Genomic DNA, 16,723 nt, shown 5'->3' with positions numbered 1-16,723 from the left:
CGGTGCCCTGACCTGCCCGGATGCTGCACCCCACAATACCCTTTCCAGGGAGGCAGGTTCTCTTCACTTGTTTCTACAAATTTTACAAATTACAAACAGCATTTAACTCTTCGAACCCTCCTCAGGTGGCCCACATGGTAGTGGAGAGGCCAGGATTTGAACCCAGTCCGTCCGATTCCAGAGCTCATGCATTAACCACCCGACTCTGGTGCCTCCTCACCATGCAGGCATCATGGTTGACCATTTTTATGGTCCTCAGGGGACTTAGCACCATGGGCACCTACAACGAGCACACGCACTGCCTACTAGCAGGTCTGGATTGGTTCAACTCCTAAGGCACCCACAGGCCACGCTGGGCTCCGGTATCCTCAGAATCTTTTGGGAGCTCTGGAAAGTAGGACAGAGCACCAATTGTCAGCATCACCCCTTCAGGCATTTCTTCACTAAGGGAGCCATGCAGCAAACCACACAGCCGTCTGTGAGCTTTCTTCCCCCAGGTGCAGGATCCACCCTGGCTGAAAAGTCTTATGTCCCAAGGACACCAGCATATGTTGTAATAATTCCATGGATCCACTTTGATCGAAATTAACAACTTTCCAATCTTAAATTTTCCATTCCATCAAAACGGTACATATTTCCTTATATTTAGGACTTTCAAATTTTCTCTCAGAAAATACTTTGCTGTAGGGATTGACAACTAACAGCCCATGGGCCAAGATTGTGCCGCAGCCTGTTTTTGTAACGCTGATGAGCTGAGGATGGTGTTAACAGCTATTAAAGTTTGTTAAAAAAAAAAAGAAAAGAAAAGGAAAAAGAAGAAAAAGAAAAATGGAGAATATGCAACAAGACCATATGTAACCTGCAAAGTCTGTGTTATTTATTATCTGGCCCTTTACAGAAAAATTTGCCAACACCTCTTTTGTAGTTGTAGTGGTGTTAGACAACACTTGCTAATCTATTCCTAAATTTCTTCTATGCTATCACAAATGGTACCTTTTAAATTTTAGTTTTCAATTATTCATTGGTAGAAAATACAACTGATTTTTATATGTTAACCTTGTATGCTGGATTTTGTCATTTTTGTAGTGAAGTGTTTAAGCACACTTTATATAAAGATATTTCTAACAATCTATTTTCAAGATTCATTCAGCAAGTGTTATTTTAGTGAATGGAAGTAATACCCATTCTGTAGAACTTGTAGTAATTACTTCTAGTAGTTTCTTTGTAGATTCCTTAGGATTTTCTAAACACACAATCATGTTTTCAACGAATAAAGATAGTTTTACTTCCTTTTTATTCTGTAGCCTTTTATTTATTTTTTATACCTTTATATTTGCTATAATTACAGTAAAATGTTGAGAAAAGGTAGAGCTAATAGGCATCTTTTTCCCACTCCTGATCTTAAGGGAAAAGTGTTCAGTAAGCGATTAAATGAAGGTCTGTTGCACTTTATCACTTGAAGGAAATTTCCTCTAATTACTATTTTGCTGAAAGGGATTTTCTATTTCCTCTAATTACTATTTTTTGAAAGGGATGTTTAATTTTGTCAATTACTTTGCCCACAGTTTTAAGATAATCACATGGCTTTTCTCCTTTATTTTCTAAATGTGATGAATTACTTTGACTGCTTTCTGAGTGTTAAACCAAACTTGCACGCCTGGCACAAATCCCATTGGTACTCCTAGATCATCATTTTATATTTGGTTGGATTAGATTTCCTAAAATGTAGTTAAAGATTTTTTATCTCTGTGTTCATGAGGGATATTGAACTGTGAATTTCTTTGTCATTAGGTTTGGTATTAGGATAATGCTGGCCTAGAAGAATGAGTTAGGAAAAATTTCCTCCGTCTCTACTCTCTGAAAGATTTTATATAACACTAGTAAAATATTGTCCTTACAAGTCTGATAGAATTCACCAGGAAAACCATCTGGATCTTTAGTTTTCATCATGGAAAGGAGTTTAGAGTCACTTGGCCACTTGTTGTCCTTTTAATATCTGTCAGATCTGTAGTGATGCACCCCTCTTTATTCCTGATGTTGGCCATTTGATTTTTTCCTTTCTATTTCTTGATATAACTTGCTAGAGGTTTATCGGTTTTATTAATCTTTTAAAAATCCACTTTTAGCTTTGTTAATTTTCTCTAGTACACATTTTCTATTTCTACTCTTCTACTATTTCTTTATCTCTCCTGACTTTGGTTTTAATTTACTCTCCTATTTCTCTAATCTTAGGATGGAAAACTAAATCTTTGTTTTAAAATCTTATCTTTTAATACAAGCACTTAACTCTGTAACATTCTCTTAAGTACTGCTTGAGCTACATCTCAAAAATTTTGATTTGCTGTGTTTTAGTTATCATTAAATTCAAAATGTTTTCCAATTTTCCCAATTTCTTCTTTGACCCATTGGTTAAATAGAAGTTTGTTTTATTTATGCATATTTGAATATTTTCTAGATATCTTACTGGTTTTGATTTCTACTTTAATTCTATCGCTGTCAGGTAAAAATACTCTGCATGATTTCTCTCTCTTAAAATTTGCCAAGGCTTTTTTTTGCCCAGTATATGCTTATCTTCACGAACATTCCACATACACTTGAAAAAGAATATATATTCAGTTATTTTTGTGTACAATATTTTATAATATTTGCTATTTTATTTATTTTATAATTGCCAATTAAATGAAGATAAATCTTCTATGCTCTTACTTGTTTTTGTCTACCTGTTCTAATAAATATTGTGAGAGGGTTGTTAAAATCTCAAACTATTATTGTAATCTGTCTACTTTAGTTTGGACAGTTTTTGTCTTATATATTTTGAAATTCTAATATTAAGTGCATAAACATTTAAGATATTTTTATCTTCCTAGTGAATTGACCCTTTTGTCATTAGAACACGTCTCTCTGTATAGCCAGTAACAATCCTTGTCTTGAAATCTGATTTGACTGATGTTAATTTAGCCCCATCGTATCTGTTATTCTTAGAATGACCAGCATCCCAGCTTGCCAGGAAATGTCCTGCTTTCAGCCCTGTAGTCCCACATCCTGGAAAAACTCCCAATTCCTGGCAAAATGGGAACGTTGGTCACCGTTGTTATCCTAGTGTTCGCATGGTATATCTTGTTACATCATTTTGTTTTCAACCTCATATAAAACAAATATAGTTGGGTCTTGCTTTTGCTCATCCAGTTAAGGAAACTCTGCCTTTTAAATGGCGTGGTTGGTCCAATTATATTTAATGTGATTACTTATTTGGTTGCATTCAAATCTGCTATCTATGTAGTGTAGAATAATTCCAGGTGCTTCACATCCTTGCTGACATTTGCAATGGCAGATTTTTTCAAATTTATTCTGGTGACGTGTAGTGGTATCTCACTGCGGTTTTTTTATTTTCCTCATTACTAACAATGCTGAGCACTTTTCGTGTACTTATTGGACATTAGTGAATATTTTTTGGTAAGGGATTGATAACATTTACTTTCTAGGGTTGCTTTAAGAGATTTTGAACATTGCATAAAGCATAATGTTAGTACACAATAAATGCCAAGTATTGTTGTTACTTTTACTGTTATGACTGGGTATTGCTTTCAGTTGTGGTGGATGCCATGTCCTCTTGCTGACACACTTCTCTCCATGCTTGGTAAGGCACAAATTCCTTCATTTTCCACAGGAACCACTGCCATCACTCCAATATGGACAGCAGACTTTTATTGAAATTTTAAGGTAATGGTAGGAGATGACAGGACAACATAGGCAAAAATTAAACTTTGAATAGAAGACTTTGCTATCCTAAAACTCTATTAGCCATTTCCCATCCTGAATTTCTCACTGGCCATGACCATCCATTGGCCCCCACAATGTCCTTTACTCTTGGGACTCTTCTTTCTCCTCAGCTTCTCCTTGCACCTGTCTCTTCTTGGAACCCTTCTCTCCAGAACTTTGCATGGAAACTCAAAATTCCTCTCTTCCTGTTATACTGAGCAATTCAGCTTTCTGTATATATATTTTCTTTTTTTTCCAGAAAATTCCTTGGAGTTGAAGAAGAGAGTTTCAACTTTAATAGTCAAACATGATCATCAAGGTGTTTTTCCAAAATAAGGCTCTATTTCCAACTTTTAAACTTTGCCACTCCATTGGAATACAAAAATTGCTATAGTTAGTTCCTGTTTTAAATGATTGAGTTTTTCTTACTTTTACATACTTAGGTGTTATTAGTCCCATTTTACGGGTAGGACAGCTGAAGATCAATGAAGTTAAATGACTTTCTAAGCTTTAACAACCATTAAGGGATGGGAGTTGAATTCAAATCAAGATGTGTCTGACTCTAAAGATCATTCTCCCCCATCCTAAACCACACTCTTCGCCATGTAACCTCTGAGCCTCTGCTCTCTCTCTCTCTTGTCTTTTTCCCCTGAATTTAAGTCCTAATTCAATTTTATCTTGGGTCTTTATCCTAAGTACAACAGTATCCTTTGCCACATAAAATCGTATGACGTGGGAAGTCACCAAACATCTGAGCCTTGGCAACTTATTCATGAGATGGCATCAACACCAGCTACCTCATCGCTGCTGGAGGAATTTGCTGAAATAACACATATTCCAGGGCTCTACAAGGAGTTAGACACCACTTTAATTCTAGCAATACAATAGATTAGGAGCTGCTCCAATTGTAACACACCTAAAATGCTACACAATCCGTGTTTAGAGAACATCTTAATGCGTAACTGAGCTGGTAGTAAAGGAAAGGAATTCCTCAGAGTATAGAAAGGGCGAGACCACGTAAATCTATGGAGCTAAGTGAGAGCTGAATCTGCGTTTACCCTGGAGTGTCTATCCATCCCTACAGGCTCAGAATCTCATTTTTAACAGGACATGTGTGCAGAGGTAGGAGATAAGCCTGGTCAGCTTGGAAATTCCCACTTAAGGTGGAGATTTCCAAAAGATGACACATTCATTAAGTAAATTGGAAAAACCAAAACCTATCTGACAAGAATGATGATGAAGATACAGATACGTGGTGGCCTTGGATCCAGGTGGAAAGGACAAAAAGAAATTCCTCCTTTGAGAATTTCTAACCAAAGCCATCACCTCCATAGACTTGGAGCTGGATATCACACTATCCAACAGTTCCAAGTCAATCGTTTTGTTTACAGTAGTCCTGGGTTAGTAGTGTCCCCGCATGTCACACATATGCACGCAAAAGAATTTTTAAAGGACTATGGGCGCTTCTGTAACTTGTGGTCTGTTTCTCAGTGTTGACACAGAGCAAAACGCAATCCTAAATACCAGCGGTCCTGTCTAACACCACTCAGGTCCTAGGGAAGTGTTTCTGCATGTCTCTTGCTCTATGTCCTGGAAACAAAAGGCATTTGTGTCCCGCTTTCGGGAATATCTGTAGATTTTACCACTGCGAGTGTCTGAGATGGACACTGCTATGGAGTACAGAAGCTTTATTTTTTTTCAAATCCTTCCGCTCAGACAGCATAAGTGCAATAGTTTTCTGCACAAGAAATTATCCTTTCCCCATGGTGCCCAGCATCTATTTTTATTACTTCTTTTCATGTTTCAATTCATGGTTTTGTATATGTTCACAAATTAGCGCAGTATTTATAATAGTTGCGTATGATAGGTGAAGAATGTTTTGAAATATTCAACAACTCATATTTCTCTTCTATTTGATATATGTAAGTCCAGATAGATCATGCATAAAACACAGCACCAACTCTTTCCAATGTGTTTTGTTTTGTGGGGCAAAATTATGCTCAGAGACTGAGACTGTCTCTGCCGCTGGTTTATTTAACACAGGTTCTCTGTGAGATTTATAATAGTTTCACAAGCCAGTAGCACACAGGATAATGTCTCTTAATAAGCCAATAAAGAAATAACATAACATACTCCAAACCAATGATATAGATTAATCACACTATTGTTCCAGGCAAGAGGAGGTGAAAGGAACAAAGTCCAAATCTCGTTCAAGGTGTACCTTTTTATACGAGTGGGCACTCGGGAGAGAAAGCTTGACCGATGGAGAGCTGACATCCACCTGCCAGCGCAAAACCAAAGTGAAAAGTCCTTGTTGCCAGAGTATGCCGCTAGGGAACAACAGCGTGTGTTGGCCAGCCGGCTGATCGCCTTCATGTGTCCACTAAGCAGTTTGTCACCACTACCGACCCTTACCACGGTCGAAGCAAATGCCCCAAGGTCTTTGGAGAGCTTAACTCAGCAGAGTGTTGCCTTGCCCAGACTGATACTCTTGGATATTCCTCACAAACTCTGGTTATTTATAGTCTCAATGCCCCTTTGCCATAGTCGCTTCCCCATATGTCCTTACTGCTAAGCCCCTAGCAGTGTTCCTCATGGGCTGAGTGCTTGTCAACAACAACAGACGCGGGGGTGACATCCTTACACAGCTTATTTCACTCTTATAGCAGCACAACTTTGTTTTATTTTGTCTTTGTCATAAACAAGTGTGTTAAAACAATTGCACTTAAGTCATAAACAATCAGATTTGAAATCTTATTAAGCCAATACACAACACATTGGCAACGAGATGGACACAGAACGCTGTCATTGTGAATAGTTTCGTTTTTATGAAAATGTTTCATATTTAACTTTCAGAGAACTATAATATAGATGTATTTAAATATTTTTTGTTTAAAATTTGATAATCATAATATAATTTGTATTTTGCTGTCTAATTTTAACAGATAATTTTGAAGTTTTTAAGAGAAAAATAACTATTTTTGTGAGTATATCTAAAAAGTCAATTTGATTTTCACTTTTTTACATTTACTTTAGATTTTTGATGAAAATATACATAAACTCTTACACTTTAGATTGTTATTGTTAATAAAACACATTATATGCAAAATCCTGATTATAACATAATAATAGGTAATTTTGTTGAAATGTTGGCAAGAAAAATAAATAATATAGAGTAGAAAAATGAGTTTTTTGTGACTAATCTAAGCTTCACCAGCCCATCAAGAGAACAACTTGACATGCATAATAATAATGAAATTCACTCATTTGATATTTTGATGACTTTGTCTTATAAAAATTATAGATTTCTAAATATTCATTGATTCTGTCATTACAAGTTACATTTATCAAGATTGAAAGGTAGAACACAATGTATTTGACAGTATTTTGGCTTAATTTATTGTTTTAAAAAAATTAGACATATGGTATGAGGCCATCCTTTTCTACTCTCGCCCTGGTCTTTCTGTTAAGAACAAGAGCAGTCAGGCCTCTGGCAAATGCAAAGCCAATTCTTTCCTGGAAGGACCCATTAAACTCCAGCCTCATAATTCCACAGAGAAAGATCCAAAGATTATGATCTCACAATAAAAAATAAAAATCACCCAAAACAAGAGGAAGCAAGCTACCATGATTGAGAGAAAACCACACACACACACATGCACACACAAAATCTGGCCATCTAAAACTGGTGATACTTGAGTTATCAGATATAATACAAAATAAATTGTTTTAATATGGTTGGTGTTTGGAAGTTAAAAGATTAAAGTTAAGAGATATAGATTATCCAACAAATGCCTGAGTTCCAGAAGGAGGTAATTGAGAGAAGAGGGAGTGATAGCATATCCGTATGGAAATCTGATATATGGCAATGGGGACAAGACAGATAAGTTGAGAAAAGATAGATAATAAACTGAGCTGGAATAATTGATTGCTTATCATGCGGGAAAAAATAAAAATTCAGATCACATTTAGAATTCAATTATAGATGTCTGAAGTACTTAACTACAAAGTGTAAAACTTTAGAAGAAAATAGACAAAAATATTTTGCGACCTCAAGATAAGAAAGGGTTACCTAAATAAAAGGGTTCTCTGTTCATCAAAGATGTTGAAAAGAGAGTGAAGAGACACACCACAAACTGGCAGAAGATATTTCCATCACATATAGCTGAAAAGGATTATTGTAAGGAGCACTAATGAATCAATAAGAAAAAGATACACATCCCAACAGAAATCTGTCCAAAATATACAATTAGGCATTTTAGAGAAAGAGAAACTCAAACAGCCAATAAACATAAAAAGATATCTAACCTTATTAGTATTCCTAGACATGCAAATTAAAACCATATTGAGTTATTATTTCATATCCACCAGGTTGGCAAAAATTTTAAAGTTGGGTAATAAAACTGTGCACCATTACCCAATAAAGTTGAATGTGCACATATTGTATGTCCTGATAATTTAACTCCTACAAGTCTAGGTCCTGGGTAAACTGAGTGTGTTTGGCAGGCAGCTCTGTTCATAATATGAAAAACTTCAAAATAGTAAATGAATAAATAAATTATGAATGTAAAAATACTACGTGTAAGTGAAAACAAATAAATTACAAGTGCCCACAATAATGTGGTTGCATCATAAAAGCATAAAGTTGAACTAAGGGAAAATGTTGCAAGTAAATATATATAGCAAGATTCTGTTTACATAAAGGTGAAAAACAAATAAAACTAAACAATTATATATTTGGGAAAGCAAACCATCATGGAAAACTTTTTTTTTTTTTTGCTGAGGAAGATTCACCCTGAGCTAACATCTGTGCCAATCTTTCTCTATTTCGTATGTGGGTTGCCACCACAGCATGGCCACTGATGAGTAGTGTAGGTCTGCCTCCTGAGAATCGAACCCAGGCTGCTGAAGTGAAGCATGCCGAACTTAACCACTACTCCACAGGGCTGGCCTCAATGGTGAAACTATTTTTAAAAGCAAGCATGATTAGCAAAAATACTACAGGATAGTGGCATGAGGGTGGACTGGGACTGAGTGTAACTGAGGAGACTGGGGGGGTTCTGTTCCTGACGCTCACCTGTATGGCACATTCATGGTTCTTCAGTTTTCATTATTCTTTAAACTGTTAATATACATGGTACATTATCTTTCTTTTTTATATATGCTATGTTTAACTATAAAGACATATTTTTAAAATAGACGCAGTACAGATATGAGCGGGCTTTTATGGAAACTCAACCATAACATTGTTTTCATGGGAAAGAAGAGTTTTGAATTTCAAAAAAGCTGCAGTGTTGCAGTAAGTTGAGATACGTACAAACAGGCGTACACACACATACAAACCTACATACATGTTTAAATAAATACAAAAAAGTATTTTTTTGTTACGTCTTTGACATCTGAGGCCTTTTTCTTGGCACTAAGGGTAAAAAAATCAGTAATTTTCATCGGATTTTTGTTTTGACACGTGTGCTCTTTAATCCCTGAGAACTCTGAAGATCACAGTGTGGCAAAAAAGGAAACTTGCTGATCTGAGAAAGAAGATCCGCAAATCGAAATGAATTCTAGCCTGTAACTTCTTGGGAGGAAAAATAACCAGAAAATGGGGAAAAGAAAGCATGGACTATCTGGCAAGCTGACATGGAGCCTAGGGAAAAGAAAGACCCGTTCCCTCCAGAACATGTGCAGGTTGTACGTCCTTGCAAAGGTTCTGATTGTCCGGGCCACTGAGGTGTAGCCCAAGGCCAGAAGGTCGCCTCCTTCAGGACCCCAGGTCACAGTTCCGTGGAAACTAGTGGGCATTCAAAAGTCTATTAAAATGACTTGATTTGAAAATAACTTAGTTGTTAAATGCCCCTCGCACTTGTACCCCAAACCCAAGGATTGCCTTTTTTGCTCTCTCTTTGTTCGATGTCTGGCATTTATTTGTTAAATTGTGAAATGGTATCAGAAGAAAATGCAAACTTAGAGAAAAATATAACCAGGAAACTTGTAAACAGATTAGCATTTGATTCAAATGAGAGTCTTAGTTAAATTAACCTGGAAGATCTCAAACAGAAAATACCCAATATCTGCATAAGGAGGCATTACTGAAACTTTTTTTTACCCGCTGTCATGCATACCATCTTTTTCTCAGAGCATAAATTCGTATTAGCCTGCGAAGGCTGCTTTAACAAAATACTACAGGCTGTGGGGCTTGTACAGCCATTGATATCTTACAGCTCTGGGGGCTGGAAGACCCAGCTTGAGGTGCCAGCAGGGCTGGTTTCCGGTGAGCTCTGTCTTCTTGTTTGTAGGTGGCCGTCTCCTCACTGTGTCCTCGCATGGCCTTTCCTCTGTGCCCAGGGGCATCCCTAGCGTCTCTTCTTCTTTTTATCAGGTCACCAGTCCTGTTAAGTTAGGGCTCCACCCTTACCACCTCATTTAACCCTTAAATTACCTCATTAATGGCCCTGTCTCCAAATACAGTCAAATTGGGGGTTAGGGCTTGAACACATAAATTTTGGGAAGATACAATTCAGTCCGTGAGAAAACGTAGCACAAGCTCCTTTAGAAAATGAAGATACAGAAGAGTAAAAGGAGGGAGAAAATGTCCATTACCCAGGACAACCTCACAAGTTTCTTCTGATCTACTTTCTTTACCTTTTTTGATACATATATATTCCTACTTTTCAAAAACTTACCATAACAAAAAAGGTTCATATCTTGTCTTTTTATTTTATGTATGCATGTTTAACATCTTTAAATGCTCTTCCAAAACACTATTTTTAATTATTACAAATCTATTCCACCATTCTTCTCGTTTTATTTGCAAGTGGCTTTATTTTATGGGGCATTAGATTATTTTCTGGAGATTATGAAATATTTTTATGAAATAAAATTATGAAATAATTTTAAAAATTATCTATTTATAAAAAATTACTTGGTCATAGGGTAAAATCTACCTTACAGCCTTGGAAATATTTCTTTTAAGAATGATTATACTAATTTTCATGTCCACAAGGGTGTATGAAACCATGGGGCTGTCTCTACACTTTTGTGGAATTTTGTACTTAATATAGTTTTTAAATCTTTTTCCCAATTTGATAGGTGAAAATTGTACCACCTGTTTCTTTAATATTTATCATAATTATTATTATGGTTGCTGAATATGTTTTTATTGTCTACTCTTGACTTTGTCTTGTTCTGACTACTCCCCTTCTGATCCACACAATCTTACTTCTTCCCAGACACTAAAATTTTTCAGCTTATTTCAAGCATTTATTCTTTTGAACGACCTTTAGATTGATCTTCATAGGAGTAAAGATTACTTTAGATTAATTTTGGAATAGTTGACATTCCTACAATGTCCGTTAACCTCGAGACCATGATTCAGTCTTTCATTTGTTCAAATTTTCTTTTATACTTCTCAATAAAATTTTACAAAAGTTAGTATGACCTACACGTTTAATGTTAAGTCTGGCAGAAGGACCAGCATTGGTAGATGTAAAATCAAGGTTTAGAACAGGCAAACAGGTAAAGTAAAACGCTTGATGGCCCAGAAGTCAGTGAAGGGCCAGGACTCAACTGCCGGACCTCTGAGCTCCAAGAGTCAAGTCCAGCTCTCCATGTGTGAGCTTACTGCACCAGCCTGGGCAAGAAAAGTCCGTGTTACTGGCTTTTCTGTTTTTTTTTTTTTTTTTTCTGTGGGCCATGCTCCCTGGCACTCCTCTCATTTTTAGGAAAGGGAAGGTAAAATCTAGTTGTTCCATTTCGGCTAAAACCAGCCTAACCCAGCCCTGCCTTTTAGCCTCACAAATTGCCTAATCTGACCTGTGCCTTTAGCTGCACGACTATCTTACTGGTAGATACAATTTTCTGGTTTGAAGCTTTTGGAAGCAGGCTCAGAGGGTCAGGAAACTCGCCCCAGGTGGCACACCCTGCCAGCAAGAATGTATGGCCTTTAGGTGTCATTCCATGACACCAGCATTCCCTCAGATGCGCTCCATCCATCCACTGCCTTCCTCTCTTACTCTTTGGCCATGACTGCCCGGGGGGTTGCTTCCCGCTCCCAGTGGCAGAACCCGAGAGCAGCAGTGGTACCAAGCTTCCTCGTGGAAAGGTCAGCCTCCCAGAGAAATGGCAGAAAATGGCAAATGTCACCGGCAGACTGAGAGGACTTGTGACACGTCCGCCTAGGTCATCTCCAGAGCCTACCTCAATTGCTGGAGTGGTCTTTTGGGGGATGGAGACCCCATAACTCTGATAAAGGCCAGAGTCAGAGACAGGCTGTCTGTGCTGTTCACGCACTTTTTAACTTCCTGGGCTGGTGAAGTCTGGGGTGACATAAAAGTTACTTAACTTAATCCTCAAACAACCCCATTATCCAGATGAGGAAAGATAAAATGGCTTGCCTCTGATTATACAGCTAGTCAGTGATGAGGCCTCGATTTATGCTGGCTCTGTCTGACTCCAGTCCCCATGTTCTCAGTGACCACCCCCATCATTTCTCCTCACCCCCTCCTAAGGTCTCCTCTCCTGCCAGGTTGACTGCCATGCACCCCGCACAGCACACAGACCTTGGGCACACAGAGCTGAGCTGCTGTTGTTTGATTAGAATCAGTTTTTTAAGACTGAATCAGGTGCCAGCTTTAGGTAGGGAAAAGAAGGAAGAGAGATCTCGGGTTAGAAGCAAGGACATCAGAGGCAAAGATTCATCGCCACAAAGGGTTTAGCTTCAAAAGGACCTTTTATTAAAATGCGTCTTTAACCTGCTCGTTACTCTGAAGATCTTTTCCCTGCCAGTGGTGATGGTGTCCTGGGACAGAGTAAGACGAGGAGGACAGGAGGTGTCTCATGGGTGCGTCCTGGGCCCACAGCAGGGCTTCCCAGTCTCCTCAGAGGAGCAGCCATAACCCCTCGGCCGGCCTCCTACTCTCCTGTTTCTGCGATGTTAACATGACTTTGGCATAACAGAACAATGGCATTGTACACAGAACGTCAGACCTGCTTCCTTCAAAAATTAAAACATCCCCATGAGAAAAGTAGCAAAAGTAGATCATTCCAGATAAGAGTTCACATTTTAAACAGCAAATGAGGAGTTTCAATGGGAGATTGTCCCACTGTATAATAACCACAGAAACGTCATGTTTAAAAGCCAACATGAGAACCAGAAACGACAGGCACAGCAGCCATGTTCCTTTGCAGCTGAGTTGAGAGGCCAGAGATGGTCATGAGGCCTCTGGTGGGACGGGGCTGAACAGTGTGAGGCCAGCTCTGGGACCCCCTAACCCTGAAGGCAGGGCTGTGGGGAGAGCCGGACTGGGACGGAGAGACCTGGACGGCAGGTTCTGTTCTGCGGCCTCAGCTGGCGGTTAGGCCTCTGCGAGCCCCACGCGGATGTTTTAATTTTGCGTTAGGGAGAAAATACCTTCCTAAATTGTTTTTATGCAAAAACGGTTGCTCAGCAGTGACATAGAAAAACACGCAACTTAGAATTGGAGACTAAACGCTGGAAAAGGGCCCTAAAATTATAAATATTTACCAACCATGGAAGAGAAATAAAGATTGTAATGGGTGACTTCTCTCTCTCTCTCCTGTATATGAGAGAAAGAAAGCAGCGGCAAGAAAATTCAGGCTCTTGCTGAAAGGCAGCAAAATCATTTCTAAGTAAAAGAGACAGGTTTACATGACAATTAGGAACTTCCTATTATCATCTAGAATTTTTATTCTGTTTATAGGGAGCTAGCAAGTCCCTAAGTAAATAAATTGATAAATTGAACATGGGACCAAGGCAATGAGCTGGCAGGTGGAGGGAAGAGTAGGGGGACCTGCTTTGCTCCCACTGCACAGATGACGATGCTTTGGGATGAAGAAGCCAAGTGCCAGGACAGAGGGCCTCGACCTAGCATCACATTCCTCCCCGCCCGCACACTAAAGGGACCTCTCACCTTCTACTTTCACTTTCAATTTCTCACTCACTTTCAATTTCTGAAAGAGGAAGCAGTTTGGCTTAAAGCTGAAGACTTTTCCCTGCTGATAGGGAAGCAATATTTGCAAATCATATAGCCGATAAGGGGTTAACAGCCAAAATATATAGGGAAGATATATGAGAAATATATAACTCAGTAGCAAAAAAAAAAAAAAAAAAAAACCAATCCAATTAAAAAATGGGCAGAGGATCTGAGCAGACATTTGTCCAAAGTAGATATACAATGGTCAACAGGCACATAAAAGATGCTCAACACCTCATCACCAGGGAATGCAAATCAAAACCACAATAAGATATCAGCTCACGCCTGTCAGGATGCCTGTCATCAAAAGGACAAAACATAGCAAATGTTGGCAAGGATGTGGAGAAAAGGGAACCCATGTGCACTGTCGGTGGGAGTGTAAATTGGTGCAGCTACTATGGAAAACAGAATGAAAGTTTCTCAAAAAATTAAAAATAGAATTACCACATGATCCAGCAGTTCTCCTTCTGGGTATTTACCTGAAGAAAACAAAAACACTAACTCAAAAAGCTATCTGCACCCGGGAGTTCACTGCAGCTTTATTTACAACAGCCAAGATATGGAAACAACATAAATGTCCATTGACAGATGAATGGACAAAGAAAATGTGGTGTGTACACATGCACACACACACACACTGGAATATTATCCAACCCTAAAAAAGAATGAAATCGTGCTATTTGCAGCAACATGAATGGCCCTGGAGGGCATTATGCTAAGTGAAAGAAGTCAGACAGAAAAGACAAATACCATACAATCTCATCTACATGTGGAACCTTAAACACAAAACAAGACAAACAAACAAAGAATAACAACAAAACAGCCTCACAGATACAAAGAACAGATTGGTAGGTGCCAAGGCGGGGGAGTGTTGAGGGGATGGGGGGCAAAATGGGTGAAAAGGGTCAAAAGGTACGAACTTCCGGCTATAAAATATTTAAGTCCTGGGGATGTGACATACAGCGTGGTACTGTAGTTAATAATACTGCGTTGCATATTTGAAAGTTGCTAAGAGAGTAGATCTTAAAAGTCCTCATCATTAAAAAATATTTCTGTAACTATGTATGGTGACGGATGTTAACTCGAGTTATTGTGGGGATCATGTCCCAATGTATACAAGTATTGAATCATTATGTTGTACACCTGAAACTAATAAATGTTATGAGTCAATTATACCTCAATACAAAATTACCCAAAAAAGCTGAAGACTTTTGTGCATCAGCCTGGGCGAGGGCTGAGGCAGGCCCTTGTGCGCCTGTGCGTCACAGGAGGCAGGAGACTGTGTCCCAAGCCCTCCTTCCTTGTTCTGGAAAAGATCTCGTCTCTGATCCCTCCTTTGTCAGGACAGGCTGACACCGCCCTCCTCCTCCACCCTGAGGGTGTCAGGAGCACAAGGTGAGAAGCTAAAGGTGGTGGCAACTCTGGGAACTTGTGCCTGAACCCAGGATTCGGGCCAGCCTAAAGGTGTGTGTGTTTGGTGGTGGCAGGAGGATGGCGGTGGGAAGGATGCTGGGCCTGACTAAGTGTGGGGAGGCGGACCTAGGCCGCGACCGGACAGAAAAGGAAGCAGAGTTATACCCTTTCTGCTAAAACTGGTTTTAATGAAGGCTAGCATGGCAGGAGGCAGACTCAGCTAGCTGAGCATCGCCCTCTCTGAGCTCTTCCTGGAAGCTTTACTCACCACTGTCACTCTTGGAAACTGTTCCCCAAGACGTTCAATCTAATCCGGGTTATGGTTCCGGACTAGTTAACCCCCTGGCGTTCCCACATATAATAGAGTAAGTGCTTATTCCACATGTACTCAGGGGAGAGGACCTTGGAGGGTTTGTGATCAAGCAGGTATTTGTTCAGGTGACTCTCCTCAAGCCACACGGCCTCGATGTCACCGTCTTTGTCAACCATCATCGCCTGGTGGCAGGCCTTGGTGAGCCTGTGAACCTCTGGCACGGACCCCCCAAATAAGGCCCCTGTGTAATAAAAGTCCCCCTCATCTTCAGGAATCTGGGCTTGTGACTGAGGCCGCCGTTCATAGGGGAAGTTGTTCCGACTCAGCCCATAGAAGCCAGGATGGAGGGTGCCGAACAAGGAGGCGAGGATCTCCACGCCCACGTGCTCAGTAAACTTCATTTTCCCATCTGCACACACAAGGTAATCCACCTCCCGGTGGAAACGCTGCTCAGAAAAATTGCTGATCACCTCCATGCTGTGCAGGGAGATGTCCCGCCAGTGGGAATAGCTCCGGAATTTGAAGATGACCATCTGCCTTCCTTTTTGGAGGGGAATGCGAGGAACATGGTCGGGGCGGTCAGTGAAGATGTAGTAGTTTACCTTGTAACCCACCATGAAGTGCCTCTCTGCAGTCTCCAGGAATCGCTTCAGGTAGGTAACATATCTCTTTACAGCAAACACGGTCAATCCAATGGTGGTGTTCTGGAGCCGGAACCACTCATTCAGGATGTCAGTATTGAAAGTTCCCTCCCAGATGATGGGAGCCAGCCAAGGGTTTCATGAGAAGGACGTCTTCCCTAGGGAGTGTTAGCACATGTGGCTGGGGATACACCATCCTTGGTAAATTTACATCTTGCAGGTCATGGCGTTCTCTAACTGTCACGCTTGCCCCAGCCTGGATGTTTTCCAGCTTCTGGCCTCTTGGTTTCAGGTAACAATAGCCAAAGAAGGCCAAGGTGAGAGCTATTAGGAGAAGAAAGGTCACTCTGCGAAGTGAGCAGCACCTTTGTGTCCCAGCCAATATTGGCAGTAGCTGGGCCATATCTGCATGACAGAAGGATGCCACCTCTTGTCTCCTCCAGGGTATGAGGGTACTCGTCTCTTCTAGCTCCACCTTCAGTAGTCTCCTCGAGGCAGGGTGAGGCTGAACCCCTGACCCTAAAGTGCCCACACCCCCACTCCCAGGCTCCCTGAGGCCTGACCCTGGTGGAAGGGGGCACCTGGGCACGGGGGCACTCTGGGGT

General features: G+C 40.0%; 1 protein-coding gene across 1 annotated transcript; it reads right to left on the bottom strand.

Moving 5' to 3' along the window:
• Positions 1-15,494: 15,494 nt before the first annotated feature.
• On the bottom strand, positions 15,495-16,521 carry LOC124250402 (histo-blood group ABO system transferase-like). Its single transcript, XM_046682199.1, is given in 2 exon segments — positions 15,495-16,256; positions 16,258-16,521. Coding segments are annotated over 2 exon segments (1,026 nt in total).
• Positions 16,522-16,723: the final 202 nt, after the last annotated feature.

This window comes from Equus quagga, chromosome 13, assembly GCF_021613505.1.
Source record: "Equus quagga isolate Etosha38 chromosome 13, UCLA_HA_Equagga_1.0, whole genome shotgun sequence".
Taxonomy (NCBI): domain Eukaryota; kingdom Metazoa; phylum Chordata; class Mammalia; order Perissodactyla; family Equidae; genus Equus; species Equus quagga.
The sequence above is the reverse complement of the archived record's forward strand: the minus strand, read 5'-3'. Positions and strand labels throughout refer to the sequence as shown.